This window comes from Pelophylax lessonae, assembly GCF_965119305.1.
Source record: "Pelophylax lessonae genome assembly, chromosome: 2".
NCBI lineage: Eukaryota > Metazoa > Chordata > Amphibia > Anura > Ranidae > Pelophylax > Pelophylax lessonae.
In genome coordinates this window covers 72,475,164-72,490,977 of record NC_138769.1, presented here as the reverse complement: position 1 = coordinate 72,490,977, position 15,814 = coordinate 72,475,164, and the positions used below count along the sequence as shown (strand labels likewise).

The following is a 15,814-nucleotide window of genomic DNA, read 5'->3' as shown; positions in this document are numbered from 1 at the left end:
TTTCTCCCCGGGATGTCGGTGTCTGTTGAAAAGTGCAAAGACAGCACAAGGACAGCACAAGAATTTTGTCTGCAGACTTCAGCTGACTGCAGAAGTGATGTCATGTAATGGTTAACTTTCCCTGTGTTTTTAATTTTCTGAGCATGCCCAGTCTTGCAAATCTGCGGTCTGTCGGCCGAATTCTGTACTGACAGGCGAACAATCGTCCGTTCTGGTGTCGGCATACAAAAATTTTCATGTTTGCAAGAAAGACTTTTGTCCGCGGATTGTGCGCAGACATCTGTCGGAGGCACCATACTAACACGCGTACAATCGGCAGATCCTTCGTCCACCGACGTTTGTATGCCGACGATCGGTACGTGTGTACGGGCCTTTAGTCTTACTAGGTGTTAGCAGACTGTGAAGAATGCTTTAATATTTTGTAAATCTTTGCTATAGACTTTAACTGGAACTAAAGAGACAAATACTCTACCTAAGCTCCGAGGGTCCAAGGTTCACAAGCTCCCTTGCATCTTCTCCCCGGATTCTCCCCTGTGCTGGTCAACAGCTGTTTTGATTGGCCAGCACAGGATGACATCACTACCATGCATACTGCTATTGCTACTATGCTACTTCTGCAAAGTCTCTTCTGCAGTAAAAAGCCTGCCTGTTCTCACTTTTTCATTTTTTGCCTTCTGTTCCACTTTAAATTAGTAAGTGCACCTTAAAGTAACATTAAACCTTCATTTAATAAAAAAAAAAAAAAAATAAATTAAAGCAGATAAGCAGAACTTACCTGCTCTGTGCAATGGTTTCAGAGCAGCCCCAATCCTCCTTTTCTGGGGTCCCCCCCCAGCACTCCAGGTCCCTCCCCTTTGTCGAGTGCACCCAGGAAGGGGTGATTGAGGGAATTATGCCTGCAGCAGACATAATCTTAGCCTAGGAAAAGTCACATTGAGAGCCTAAGTCATCATCTCCTGTTCCCTCCACAGCTCAGCACTCTAGTGGGCGCTGGCAAGGCAGAGCTGACTGACAGTCACCGGCTTTATGCTCACTGAAGACATAGAACTGAGCAATCAGCGGTCTTTGATCCCTTGATTTTCAGTCATAAAGGCAGAGGGGGACAGCGGGTCAATGCTGCATCCACCTAGGTGATTATATGTGTTTATTTTTATTTTTTTTTTCCCCAAACTTCTCTTTTAATTAATGAATAATAATGTTTAATATGTATTTAATTGATAATAAATAATATAATTATTTATAAAACTTTAATAAATTATACTGTTGCTGTATATTGTGATATGTCTGGAATGTATTTATACAAACATAAAATCAATGAAAGGTCCACTCTGAAGAAGTTCAGGACACAATTCATAGAAATGTTCAGCTAGAGGACGAGATCTTTGGATCACATTGCATCATTTGCAAAGGATAGTTAGGGTCCACAGCATTATCTTCAAACACAAAGTGATGACCGCACACCGATGTAAGTGAACATGTGAAGTTTATTCACCACTGTAGATCCAAACTGGACATCAAAACATCACGGACAAGGACAAAAGGTTGACGCGTTTCCTGAGTTTACACTCACTTACTCATAACAAATGAGTTATGAGTGAGTGTAAACATGGGAAACGCGTCAACCTTTTGTCCTTGTCCGTGATGTTTTGATGTCCAGTTTGGATCTACAGTGGTGAATAAACTTCACATGTTCACTTACATCGGTGTGCGGTCATCACTTTGTGTTTGAAGATAATGCTGGAGACTACGGATCTGACCTGCACCTGATTATAGATCCTCACCTGAGCAGCTCATCTGCATTTGTGTCAGGGTCCACAGCATACTGAATCATAAAAATTCTTCTGTTTATATAAACGCATCAGAAGGAAAGGTTTAGGTGTACCCAAGTGATGTGACTCTGCCAGGCCACAGTACACAAAACACTTTACTGCTTTACTTACATCACCTAGATATCCTTAGACAGGCATAAAAAATAATAACACAAGGTAGCTTTAGGAGACATTTGAAATTTCACTGTTACCCCACATCCCCCGGCCCACTTAAAAAAAAAAAAAAAAATCATGACACATTGTAGCAAGTTTGTAAAAGGCCATAAATAGGTGGATCATTGATGGACATACAAACAGAATGAAAAAAGCAAATGTAATTCTAGGATGTATCAGTAGAGGGATCACCAGCAGCAGGAAGGGGGTTCTGATTCCCCTATATAGATCTATAGTGAGACCTCATTTATATTACTGTGTCCAGTTCTGGAGACCTCACTTACAGAAAGGTATTGATAAGATAGAACGATTTCATAGAAGGGTAACAAAAAAGGGGAAAGGTCTGGGGATAACACATATCAGAAACTGTATATGTACAGTCTTGAGGAAAGAAGGGAAAGGAGAGACATGATTGAAACCTTTAAATTCATCAAGGGGGCCTGCTTTTTTTATTATGAAACCAAAATCAAGAACAAGGGGACATGACCTCAAACTAACTGGAGGGAAGGTCAAAACTAATTTTAGAATGCATTATGTTACTAAAAGGGTAGTTGATGATTGGAATAAACTTCCTGCAGAGGTAGTGAGCCAGGCAACAGCAAATGGCTTCAAAGATGCTTGGGACAAACATAGATCTATACTCAAACAAAAAAAAAATGTTAACAAAATAAAAAAATAATAAAAAAACAGAATGTTTTAAATGGGCAGCCTCGATGAACTACTTTTTCTGCCATCACTTTTCTATGTGGTTATATTTCTACATGCACACTAATGTCTTTTCTAAGGAGATGCTGCCCTCCGGTGGTGGTTTGTAGAATTGCTTGCAAAAGTATAAACATAATAAACCCAAAGATGTATGCTATAACTTACATGCATGATACCATTTGTGTAATTTTATAAAACATAATGAGCGTCGTGAGAACACTAACTAATCCAGTAGCCCTTTATACATAATCTTCATGTGAACATAATGAAAGCATATACCCTAAGAGAAAACATTTTTGCTGTACAATAAGCACTTTCAGTAAACACGTATGAAGTATATAGATTATGGAACAGGAGATTTAATTACACTGAGAATTGTTCTATAACTCACCCAGCTGGATAGACTGTGGCTCACTTTTCACCCCTGGCCCCGCTCCTGTGCTGGCTGCAACCTCCACGCTATACTTGATGCCAGGAACTAAGTACGGGATGACCACAGATAAGGTGGAGCCTTCAACTGATTTGTTGATATGATATCGACTCTCATTGCCCAGACACCAAATCTAGAAAGAAAACAATATCTGCTATAATTTCTCAATTATATCATTTATATAGCTCCAACATAGGAAGAGATCTGCTTGCAATTGAATAAGTGGTAGTATTACACTAAGGGCTCTTTCACACGGTCCGCCTCCGTAGGAGCTGAGCCGGCGGATGACGCTTGCAGAGCGGAGAGGGAGGTGTCTCAGCCCCCGCTGCCCTCTATGGGGGATCGTATAATTGCCTAAAATGTTAAAAAAATTAGATTTTTAAATTTTTTTGGGGACTGTTATATAGCAGAAAGTGAAAAATATATATATTTTTTTTCAAAATTGTTGTTTTTTTGTTTATAACATAAAAAATAAAAATCACACAGGTGACCAAATACCACCAAAAGAAAGCTCTATTTATGGGAAAAAAAGGACGTATATTTTGTTTGGGTACAGTGTTGCACGACCGCGCAATTGTCTGTTAAAGTAATGCAGTGCCGAATCGCAAAATAGGGCCTGGTCATTAAGGGGGCAAATCCTTCCGGTCTTAAAGTGGTTAATGTGTTACACCAAATTCATAAAGCATCTGCAACACTTTTGTTCCTGACAGTGACCTGTGTGGCAAATAGTTCTGAAATGCGCCACTTTAAAATTACACCCTGAGGCTAATTACTCTGCTGATCGAATGTCCTTACGATAATTCGTTTTAGGATCAAATGTGAGTGAATGTTAAATTCGCCCTGTGAAAGATAATTACAATGCAAGTATTATTTGTGACTTTTGTGTGAAAGCTGATTCATTTGCACAGCAATTTTTTTTTATTAATAGACCCCTAAATATGAAGTGTATAATATATAATCACAATAGATCTGGAAAGTATCTTATTCTCCAGATCTAATATGAAACTACACCTTGGCTACTCAAGAAATTTAAAAGCCTTTTCTCAGTATAAAACCATATCCTGATGCTTCTACTTTAGGTGGAGGTTGATATGGAGAGCCGTTGTCCATTGTTCTACCTTCCTTGGCCACCCCCAAGATAAAAATAGAGCTCAGAATATCTCCAGCAACCTTCATCTATCTCTTCACACACCCCTGCAGACTTCCAAGAAGGGGTAGTCAGGCAGCAGCCACATAAGCAGCAATGAAATGAGATTTACAGAGGAGCTTCACAGCACTGGACCTTCACATTTGAAATGAACTGGTGGGGTAAATGCCATTTTACACAAGGCTGCCCACATGACCTACCTCTCAAAATCTATTTCACTGGTTTGAAGGGAGGTTGGCTTTTGACTAATTGTTATTTCAGCTCCTTGGGTGAGCTATGAGAGTATAACAAAATATCAGAGCTTTCTGAAGTTTTATAAATTGGATCTTCTCGTGTACTAATGACAATTGTGTTTTAATATCTCCCCCAACAGTGATATAGTTTTGGTAATATATAAATATATATATATTGGAGGATGAATTCAATACTCTATAATGCATACAGTATATTAAATAACAGAAAGCTTCAAAAAGAGGGAATGTATGGTCTATCTTCAAAGCAGCTAGGGTTCCTCTAACTAGGGTATACAACTAGGGTTCCTCCAATTAGGATTATCAGCTAAGGTTCTTCCAAATAGGTTTCTTAACTGAGTTCCATCAGCTAGGGTTTCTTCAACTAGGGTTCTCAACTAGGGTTTCACTAGCTAGAGTTTCTCCAACTAGGGTCTCTACAACTAGGGTTCTCAACTAGGGTTTCACTAGCTAGAGTTTCTCCAAGTAGGGTCTCTACAACTAGGGTTCTCAAGTAGGGTTCCTCCTACTAGGGTTCTCAAGTTGGGTTCCTCTAATTAGGATTCTCAACTAAGATTCCTCCAACTAGAGTTCTCAACTAGGATTACACCAGCTACAAGGGTTCCTCCAACTAAAGTTCTCAACTAAGGTTCCTCCAAGGGATGCCAGGGGTTCCTTAAGCTGTGGCTGATTGACCTGCTATCTGCATAGTTCCATGGTCAATTCCAGTTGGCAGAGTTAGCAGTATGAAACCAATTTTCTATTTAGCTGTCCATAAGGGTGGCATTCTGATCACCACTCTGGGGGAGGGGGGATATTCTGCCCAATGACCACTGACATATGGGGCATTTTCCTTATTAACCCCCTATGAATTGGTTTTATTAGGAGTTCCCTGTGAATTAAAAATAATTTCATGGGTTTCTTTGGGGCAAAAAGGTTAAGAAAGACTTAGGGCTCTTTCACACGGCCGTTCAGTTTTTTGGCTCCGCTCCGGTCCTTTTTTTTTTTTTTGTATGTCTATGGGCATTGCAGATGTCAGCGGATGACACCGCTGACATCCGATTTTGCTTCCCTTCCGTTTTTTTTAACGGAGGAAAAATAGGGTTCTGTTCCGTTCCAAAAAACGGAACAGAACTGAAAGGAAGAAAATCGGATGTTAGCGGATGGTCATCCGCTGACATCCGCAATGCCATTGACATGCATTATGTCCGTATATCACCCGCAAAAAAATAGGATGATTTGCGGACATACGGAGCGCCCGTGTGAAAGGGCCCTTAGAGAGTACATACTATTATGTCTTATTAGAGTGTTTACATTAGTAATGTATTTTTAGTCTTTATATGTTTTCACAAATGTTCACTTTCATATACTGTATTTGGTATTGTATTAAATACAGAAGTTTCATTGGGTCAGTAGGCTCATAGGGGTTGAGTTACTTATTTGGTAGAGCATGTTCATGTTGCAAATTAGATGGAGAACTTTATTTTGTTTCCATTTTTTAATATAGTTTTTTGGATAGTCTAGCTTCATCTGTCAAATTAACTGACAAATTAGTGTGCTGCAATGAGGAAACATTACTTACCAGCACAATAAATACTAAAAGAATTACCCATAAGGTCATTACAAAGTAAGGACACATTAGTTGGTGAATTTCCAAGAATGATATCCGTAAGACTAATAAATAGGGTGTGATGTTTATATTTTTTTCCTTCTGATGCTACTGAATACATGACTGCTTTTTTATTTTGGATACAGTATGCAAGGGTTAGAACCTCATCATACAGTTAGTCTTGGTGCCTGGAATCTGGCACTAGTAGTTTTTGGTGCAGTGAAAAACCTGAGCCTCCTGTATGACCATTAAAAAAAACATCCCCTACACCAAAGCAGCCTTATTAATTAAAAGATTTCTAAACCCAAAAGCAAATATGTAATATATTGCAGCTTACCGGCCATTAGATGTGGTGGCTGCATTAGTTTCCCTTTTCTGGATTTCTTTCCCTTTATTTTTACTTGCTGATCCTGCTGGTAATACACTTCCTGCCCTAAGGTGACAACGCTCACTCATCATACTGTATGGAGAAGCAGCATTGTCACCCTAAGCTTCTTTTTTGATTTGGACAGCAAACAACTCTCCCCATCTACATTACATTGGGGGGGGGGGGGGGGGTTTAGAGTACTCAGAAGATAGCCGAGAAAGCTGTGCATTGTGTTAGTTTGGTGTACGGGAAGTGATGATTTCTGCCAGAAACAACAGTTTTTTTCTGTTTTTGCAGAAAATGTTCTTATCCTAAACAATACTAAAAATAATTCTAAAAAAAAATCCTAAGAGATTCAGAGTACTATTAAGCTGCAATATATTGTCTTGAGTTTAGATATGTTTTGACACTTAGTGCCCACCCACTCCTCCCCCCCAAAAAAAAAAAACACATACTGTTGCCCCATCACACCGTTGCTGTTGCAGTAATGTAGGTTAATGCATAGGTACATATGGGTTGCATTGCACTGCTATTCATTTTGAATGGCACTCCATGCACAGCACACTGCACCTGTGTTATACTTCACCACAACGCACAAGTGCGAACACTCAGTACTGTATTGTGCTGTGCACAGAAAATGGCACAGGTGTGTATTTATATGCATAGGCTGCCTATTCAAAAAGAACAGGCTGCCTTACCCCCTTCCCACTGACGCCTACCAGACCTTTAGGAGCTTTTGAATGTCGGGAGGCAGAGTCGGACATTCGACCGCTACGATTGACTATCACAGTGGTCACATGATTGGAATGCTCCCAACTGCAAGTATGCATCTGGAGCTTTCTGGTCCCTTCCAGTGACTGTGCTAAGAACACGCAGGGGTAGCGTTCTCAGAACAGAAGAGTGTTTACATAAGGCTGCATATATGCAGCCTCTCTGTGTTAAAGCCCATCCGCTGAGAAGGCGTATATATGTGTCACTTCAGCGGGAAGAGTTTAAAACAACGCATATCAAGACATAAAACAAAGCCCTTTTACACAATAACACCTAGGGGATGATTTACTAAAACTGAAGAGTGCAAAATCTGGTGCAGGTCTGCATAGAAACCAATCAGCTTCCACGTTTTTTTTTTTTTTTCATCAAAGCCTAATTGAACCAGTTGAAGTTAGTAGCTGATTGGAAGTTAGAAGCTGACCGTGCACAGGTGCACCAGATTTTACACTCTCCAGCTTTAGTAAGTCAACTACACTCTGTAGCTGACCCTCTACTTCAGTATATACCCAGATTGCAGATACACTAAAAACCAAGCAGGTCTTATCAAAAACTGAGAGCAACTACTGCTTATGTCACCATTGGAGGGACATAAGCAGTATAATAAAATAAAAGCCCTTTAAAATAGCCTGCTTTTTAGCAACATCCAAAGTTCAAACAAAGTTTAAATTCTCTGGCTTGAAAATGAAATGAATATTAGTTTAATAGTTATTAAATTCAAAATACAAAACCAATTACATTCAGATTATTTAATAACCAATTAAGTGTTATACCTGTAAAATCAGTTTACATAAGAATCTGTAAGTAATGTTAAGGATTGCATTTTACATTTTAGCCACTAGATGGAGACAAACATCCATGAGCTGAACATACTACATTCCTTTCACATTGGTTAAAATTAGCATCTTTTCATTTACACTTCTTGTTTATATCTTTTTTTTTTTTTAATGCTAAACACTGTGTATAAATATGCAGAATCTTAATGTATTCAATGGATCGGTTTAGCTTGCAAGGTCTATAATTGTGTGTTATTTCTGAGCCCAGTAAAATGTCACTAATACCAGTCCTTTATATATGTTTTAATTGGCTATGACATATGTTAGTATGACATGTAGCAGCATATTAAACAGCCTGATAAGCAAAACACAGATTTTCCTACATAAAAAAAGTCTCACCTTGTATTCTTGGACCAATCCATTCTGGTTATCTTCAGGAGGAGGCAACCAGCTGACTACAATTGATGTTCCATTCCCTTCACTCTTTTTAATAGTGACACTCTGTGGAGGAGCGCTGGGAGCTGCATAGGAATACATTCAAATAAAATGAAGTTATTGCTTAGAGAGGAGTTTCAGCTTGCAATATGATAAAAAAGGCTTATATGGCAGCTCAGAGCTTTTGTTCCATCATCCAAAAGCCCAAGAAGGAAAATCATACGGGACGTATATCTGATATGACTGCATTGGCCGGATCGTGTTTTCATGTTTTAAAGAGCATGTGTTTTATTATTTATTACAGATATTTATATAGTGCTGAAAATGTACATGGTAGATGGTACTGTACATATTGTATATATTGCTCCAAAGGATCTTACAATCTAAAGTCAATATTTCACATGCATACATTGCACAAACTGAGCTAAATCATATATGAGCCAAGAAACCTAATAAGATGTCTCTGGAGTTTTATGCAATATAATGAATTTTATGTGTGTTCTTTCATTGTGCGTTTTTCCTGCATTCTATTGTGGCTTTATATACATCCATAAAAATAATGGCATCTAAGAGGCACTGGAACTTTGATACGAGTTTAAAGTGGAGTTCCACCATAAAATTGAACTTCGGTCAATCTTCTTGTTCCGGGTCACCTAAAAAACAAATGGATAATCGCAATTTTTTTTTTTTCACTTACCTTGTTTTAGAAGAAAATATACTTACTTTACTTCCTCTAACTCCCTCTGCGGCCACGGCCGCCATCATCACTTCCTGGCTTGCAATGATTCCTGGGAGCTGAACTTCATCGCTCCCAGGAATCAATGCGCCTGCACCGCCCCCAACGTCAGTTCCAGCGCAGGCGCGTGATACCTTGCTGAACAGCTTCTGGGCATGCCCAGAAGCTGTGCAGGGATGACGTGATGGCGGGGCCGATGCAGTGCATCGTGGGACCGAAGAGGAAGGAAGGGGACGCAGAAGAGGATTGCGCTGGCTTCAGCTACCCACACCTGAGATGGCAGCGCTGGACAAGACATTTTCAAGGTAAGTATTTCTTCTAAAAGGTAAGTGCAACCTGGGACAGTTCAGAGGCTATCCATTGTGGAATGCACTAGCCATGACTGTCCCGGGGGTATTTTTATGTAATTTTTTTTTGTTTTAGGTGGAACTCCGCTTTAAACAAGGTAGTGAGAGGGAAAAAATTGGCCCAATGGCTCAGGTAAGGCTGCTCACAATGGGCAAGGCTACATTAAGCTGTGCTTGCTCCAGCAGGTTACCAGGAAAAGACATGCATGTGTAGAAGGAGCAACAGACCGAAAGATAAAAAAGCCCAAATTAAGATATTAATGTTGTGTTAAAAGACAGCTAACTCATTTCAGGGGTCAAAGGAACTCCCCCTTCATCAGGTCTACAATAAAACATGAATCAGTCACAAATGTAGGCTCTATGAAGCAGGGCCCTCTGATTCCTACTGTATTCAATTGTATTGCAACTGTACTGTCTGCACACGTGTTGTATTATTCCTGTATAATAATAATAATTATTATATTTACATTTCATTCTGTTTTATAGTAGCCCTGATGAAGGGGGACCTCCTTTGACCTCGAAACAAGTTGGCTGTCTTTTAACACAATATCAATAAATGAATGTGGACTTTTTAATCCTTTGGTCTGATGCTCCTTCTATATAAACACATCCATGACCACTGGATTTGGTCACAGTGCAGCAACACTGCTGTTTGCAGAATTTTTACCAACTGACTCGCAACTATACATTTTAACACACATTATTGTCCATGTACAGGTTGACCATTTTTTTTGACAGCTAACTGCCGAAAAAAAAACCAATATTGAAGCATTAATTAGGTGGTAGTCACATACCTGTAATGATGTGTACCCACTGCTGCTGCTTCATTCCTGAAATCTGTTATATTCATGCACACCCTGACAGTGACAAGAGTGGTAAACTTCCACCACTGAAACTGAGAGTCAGGGCTGAAGCACTGTGATCATAGTGAGACACTCACTCCACAATTCCTCTATTCATGACATGTCTTGTATTGTTTTTAAGGAATATAAGGCGTTCTGTGACTGGATAAGGGGAGATTATGATGTTTATGTGCTCCTTGTCCAATCACAGAACACCTTATATAATCACAAAACACCTTATATTCCCTAAAACTCAACTCCAGTCAAAAAGAAAAAAAAAAGTTTTCCAATGCAGTCGGGCTGTGCCTGCACTGCACGAGTCAACTGCTACTTTTGTCTAGGCCGGGGTTTGGAGAAAGCTTATATTCAATTGGTTCTTTGTTCCACTAGAAAATGGCACTCCCCCGCAGTCTAGCAGTATATTGTTTCTGGTCTATGGAGCCTGCACTGGGCGGGATGACGTCAGGAACAGTCCACTATTCAAGACTCCTGAAGCACGGGGGTGCAGGATCAGAGGATTAGGTAAGTATATCTCCCTTTTCCTCTCCCCTAGACAAAAAATGAGCAATAACCTGTGCAGTGCCGGCACAACCCCACTGCATGGGAAAACTTTTTTCTGCCCAGAGATAAGCTTTAAAAATAATACAGCAGGTGTCATAAATTGATGAGCTGCCGGCAAAGCAGCTCATTGTGATCACTGTGTTCCAGTACCAACTCTCAGTTTCAGTGGTGGAAGTTCAGTACTCTCCTCACTGTCAGGGCTCTGAAGAGCGATCAATGTTTGGGTCACTCTTCATTGAGCATTTTAAAGGGGATGAGGAGGCATTGTATTTCCTCCTCACTGCCTGCATTAGCCCATTGAACCCTGCAACCATGTGCAATGCTTGCAAAGCGGCCCCATTTTGTTGCTTGGGTCGTTTAGCACCTACCGAAAATGGTTATAATTCCTGCTGAGAGGTGCGTGGTCGGTGACTAGCTAATGCCCAGTACTGTTTTTGGCTGTAGTTCAGGTTTAGGCCTTGTTCACACTGGGCTTATCAATGCATACACTCATGAGAGGGTTGTGTTTACCCACACAGGGATGCACAGGTGTTCCATGCATTCCTGTGCAGGCAGTCCCATTCATGTCAATAGGGATGCAGCAGATGCTCCATGTGGAAGCATAACCCTGTATTTTCTACATTCAGGGCCTTCCACCTGCACTCACAAAGATGTCAATTGGGATAATCTGCTGTGTCCATGCAACTGCCACATCCCAATTGACATGAATGGGACTACCTGCACAGGGATGCATGGAACACCTGTGCATCTCCTTGCATGGTTCTATACATTGATATGCCCCATGTGATTGAAGCCTTAAATGCTCTGCATGAACATACCTTTTTGTGCTGTTTATTCAGAATGCCACCCTAAGGCACATGTCCAGCAGCTGGCATTGCACCAGCACTGTAGCACACAATACCATACGTGCCGTGTGTTATAAGAATGGTGATAGTATTTTTTTTATTGTTAAAATATGTTGGCAATCCATCATGAGTAAGCCATTATTTTAAATGATCATATTTGTGTGATACGTTGTCCAATTTGTGATGCTTGAGTGTACATTTTAGAGCTTATTTATCACAACAGTGGTGCAAAAAAAAAACAAGATTGCTGATAGCGCAAGTAGAAAAAAGAAAGAAACGCAAGCTTTATCCTGTATTTGCAAATGATTATCTTCATTCCATGCCATGTATTTTCACTCGTACACAGTCTCTGAAAGTTGGCTGCATACAAAGTTTAAGGATATGTTCTAGCTAATCAAGCTAATCTTTCTGTTTAAGTTAAATATTGTACAGCGTACCTGTAAACAAATCACAGCTGAAATACCTGATCATGAATCCCTATAAAATCTGTTATCTCCAATCAGCAAAATGACTACCTAGAAAAATCTGCTTTTCATTACCAACACAACATTACGGCAGCAATCAGCATTGCTCAGAGGAGAGCTACCTTCTTCCAGGGTTTTGGCAAATCGCACTTCGCTGTCAGCTCCTTGAAACTCGTTAAAGAATGGCCTGGCTTTAATCTCGTAGTTTACGCCTTTCCTAAGTTCGGGAATGACCGCGCTATTTTTGGCCGGGGTTCGAACTTCAAATATTGACCAGGCTGACTCTCCGCGGTTCTCCGGACTCGGCCTGTAGAGGATCTTGTAACCTTGAATGTACTGTGACTGCTGGTCCACCTAAGGGGAGATGAAAAATTAGTTCTTTATTAACACTGAATTATTTTAGTACACAGAGCAATTTAAATTAGACGTTCTAATAAAATTATTCAAAAATAAGAAAGTATGGTGCTCAGGGGCTGACTGGCAAGTTTTGGCCCAGGGGGCAAGTACAAACCAGAGGCCCATGGTGCAGTGACGCGGTCCCACTCCCCCTCTCCCTCTTTCCAGATTCCTCCTGACCCCCATTCCAGGCTGAAGCTCTGCTCCAGGTACCATCTACTCATTACTCATAGGCTGAAACTGGGTTCCCGACTAGGCCAGTAGGGGGGCGGTTGGGGCGAGCTGGGACAGCTCGGTTGGGGCTTCAGTGGGGCATGGAACTGGCCTCTGCTCAGACACAATTTACACCATCCATGCTGGGGGGGGGGGACAGGCCTGCACTCTGTCCTTCAATCTACATTCAGTAGGTCAGCAGAAGGGACTTTTTACTTTTCTTCACCAGGAATCCTTTTGGCAAGTCTGTGGCAGAAGCAGTGCAGCCTTTTTACAAGACATCAGAGTGGCCAAGAGGGCAATTTCCCCCCTGCCCCTTGGCCCAGTCCTCCCCTGATGGTGCTACACTCCTATTAACAAACATAAATCTGGGGGAAGTAAGATACCTCTGCCTAGACCAGAGCTGTACACTCAGATCCACAACACAAAATAGATAAAGGTCTCGCAAAATGCAGTTAAAAAAATACACAGAATCTTAATTTGAAAACCATCAAGACGTAAAAGAGGGTAATCCAATACAAAGCAAGGTTGATGCGTTTGAGCCCCTTCCTGGGCCTTAGTCATAAACGATTTACAGCTAAAGCCAAGGAAGGGGCTAAAATGTGTCAACCTTGCTCTGCATTGGATTCCCCCCCTTTTATCTCTTGAAGGATTTCAAATAAAGATTCTGTGGATTTTTTAACTGCATTTTGCCTTGTTGCTGGACCTTTATCTATTTTATGTAATGGTCGAATAGTATTAAAGTCAATGTCTACTGGCACTAAAGGATGTGTGTGTGATTCTAAAAATTAGCAGCTGTAAAAGCTCTGGGCAAGCATTGGAATTAAAGCAGAACAGCAGACAATTTGCTAATAAATAAATAAATAAATAAATAAATACAGTGGGGAAAGGGTTAGATCCCCAGTCAGCTTTTTTTTCTCACAGGTTAAAGACAGGAACAAAAACATGACAGAGTTTCTAACTATTCCCCATTCCGATAAGAATTTTTGCTGTCTCTTGTATGTACCTATTGCTGTCTATGTACCCAATGGAGGGACTTTCCTTCATTTACTGTCTAGGTGACACAACAAAAAGTTAAGAGGAAAACTCAACAGGGACATATTTTTTATATAGTAGGTAAACCCAAAAAATGAACTTGTTAAATATACTACTGAAAGTCCAATCCAAATTCATGTGCTCAACCTCCAATGGACCCGATATCTGTGTGACGATGGCGGTGCTGCAGTAAAGGCTCCGGTATGCTCTGTAAATCAGGTGTACATAAAGTCCGCCACTTGTCCTGGGGCTTGTATAATCTTTTTTATTGTTCAGTGGGGTAAAAAGCCTGGATAACACAGTGCTAACGCGTTTCAGCCAGGAATGGCATTAGGCCTCATGCACACTGGTTTATTGTGTACTCATAGCAAGTTTTCACCCCACTAAACAATAAAGAAGAGTGTACAAGCCCTAGAACAAGTGCCAGTCTTCATGTACAGCTGGTTTTAATTAAAGCATTTTATTATACAGTATGTGTTCAGCAACAGCAAGAAATACCCGTTAATCCTGCCAGAAATCCTGTCAGCTGGTAACTTCCTGTGTTCTCTGCCTGTGCTATGTTCTATTCAGTTACATTGTTCCCAGCTATTTCTGAGGACAACAGAACCCCTTCTCTCAATGTTATGGAGAAGAGAGTGGGGGTGTTTGTAATCCTGTCCTTGGGTGACCACGCTACTTCTTGTTAAAGTAAGGGGGGTACGCGCTGTCACCCTAGGTCAAGAAGTGGTTTACTACAAGAATGCACCAGGCTAAAATAAAAGGAAAAACATTTGAGAAAAGAAAACAAATGCACTCACCACATCTAAGGACTGGAAAGCTTCAACTTATTTATTAAAAAGAAACAGTAAAAGGCACTTCTAAGTGCAGGATTACAGGTGCTCTCTCTGCTGCTGGCTGGCCCAGGATCTTTTATATCAGCGCTAATGTTGACCCGGAGACTCCTCAAAGGGATAGAGCCCCCTGGACACCTCCTGGACACCTCCTGGTGATAAACCTTTACACCTACTGTTTCTAGTAAGTGTTTTTTTTTTCCCCTTGAGACAATAGAGCACACGTACCTACTGCAAAAGCACCTTTTGCTGTTTCTTTTTTGTTTCTAATAGAGAGCTGCTTCCCTCTCCTTGAAGTTCTGCTGAAGTGTGCATCTCAGGACTACCTGCCTCTCCCACCCCCCCCCCCCATTCTTCCTCAGTGTGGTCCAGTGCTAGCCAGTCTATTCCCCCCAGCGAACCCTGTTTTCTCTTGTCTGATCAATATTTTTTCTGCTTGTTCTCGAGTTTAGATCCACTTTAACCCACCTCCACTTTTTAACCCCCCCCCAAAAAAAAAAAAAAAAAAATAGCTGTCTAGGTTTAATTTATGTAGTTCAAGAGGAAACAGTATAAAACTATAGGTGAGGTATAAAACCCTTTGACTGAGGCTATGTAAACAGCAATAAAGATAAACAGAGTGTAGTAACCCGCAGAAGCCGTAACATTTCTTAAGAGCAATCACAGCAATAAAAGATAAAAGATACTGATTGGTTTACTATAGATGACTGCACTTAGAAAATCACTCTATGACTAAGGCTGGATACACACTATACAATTTTCTTTACATTTTTTTCCTTTAGATTTACCAAAACCATATAATATGAGGCCAAATCTAAACACTCTCAATGTGTATGCAATTAGGCAGGCTCCTGTACTACATAGTTGAAGGTAAATCTGAAGGATATTGAACAACAAAAGTTGTATAGTGTGTATCCAGCCTAAGGCAGGCCATAGAAGGTGAAAATTTCTTTACTGCAACCTGTGGAATTTGCATGATTCTCCCATCAACACAGACAGTGCTGACAGGGCAATCCCTCCTGCCTGGACATTGTGTTCTTCCCGCTTGGAGAAGACAATGATTATTGCTTGCGGCTATAGCAGCTACTAGCGATAA

The 15,814-nt window shown here is 40.6% G+C and overlaps 1 protein-coding gene across 5 annotated transcripts in view; it reads right to left on the bottom strand.

Annotated features, from left to right (window-relative positions):
• The window catches only part of ROBO1 (roundabout guidance receptor 1), a gene marked incomplete at its 5' end in the record, with an annotated part of 1,547,889 nt that overhangs the window by 93,674 nt on the left and 1,438,401 nt on the right, over window positions 1-15,814 (bottom strand). For all 5 annotated transcript variants that reach the window (XM_082246143.1, XM_082246142.1, XM_082246140.1 and 2 more), the window contains 3 exons: window positions 3,079-3,250; window positions 8,414-8,535; window positions 12,367-12,598. In XM_082246143.1, coding sequence (XP_082102269.1) covers window positions 3,079-3,250; window positions 8,414-8,535; window positions 12,367-12,598 — 526 coding nt within the window. The remainder of the gene's footprint in view (window positions 1-3,078; window positions 3,251-8,413; window positions 8,536-12,366; window positions 12,599-15,814) is intronic.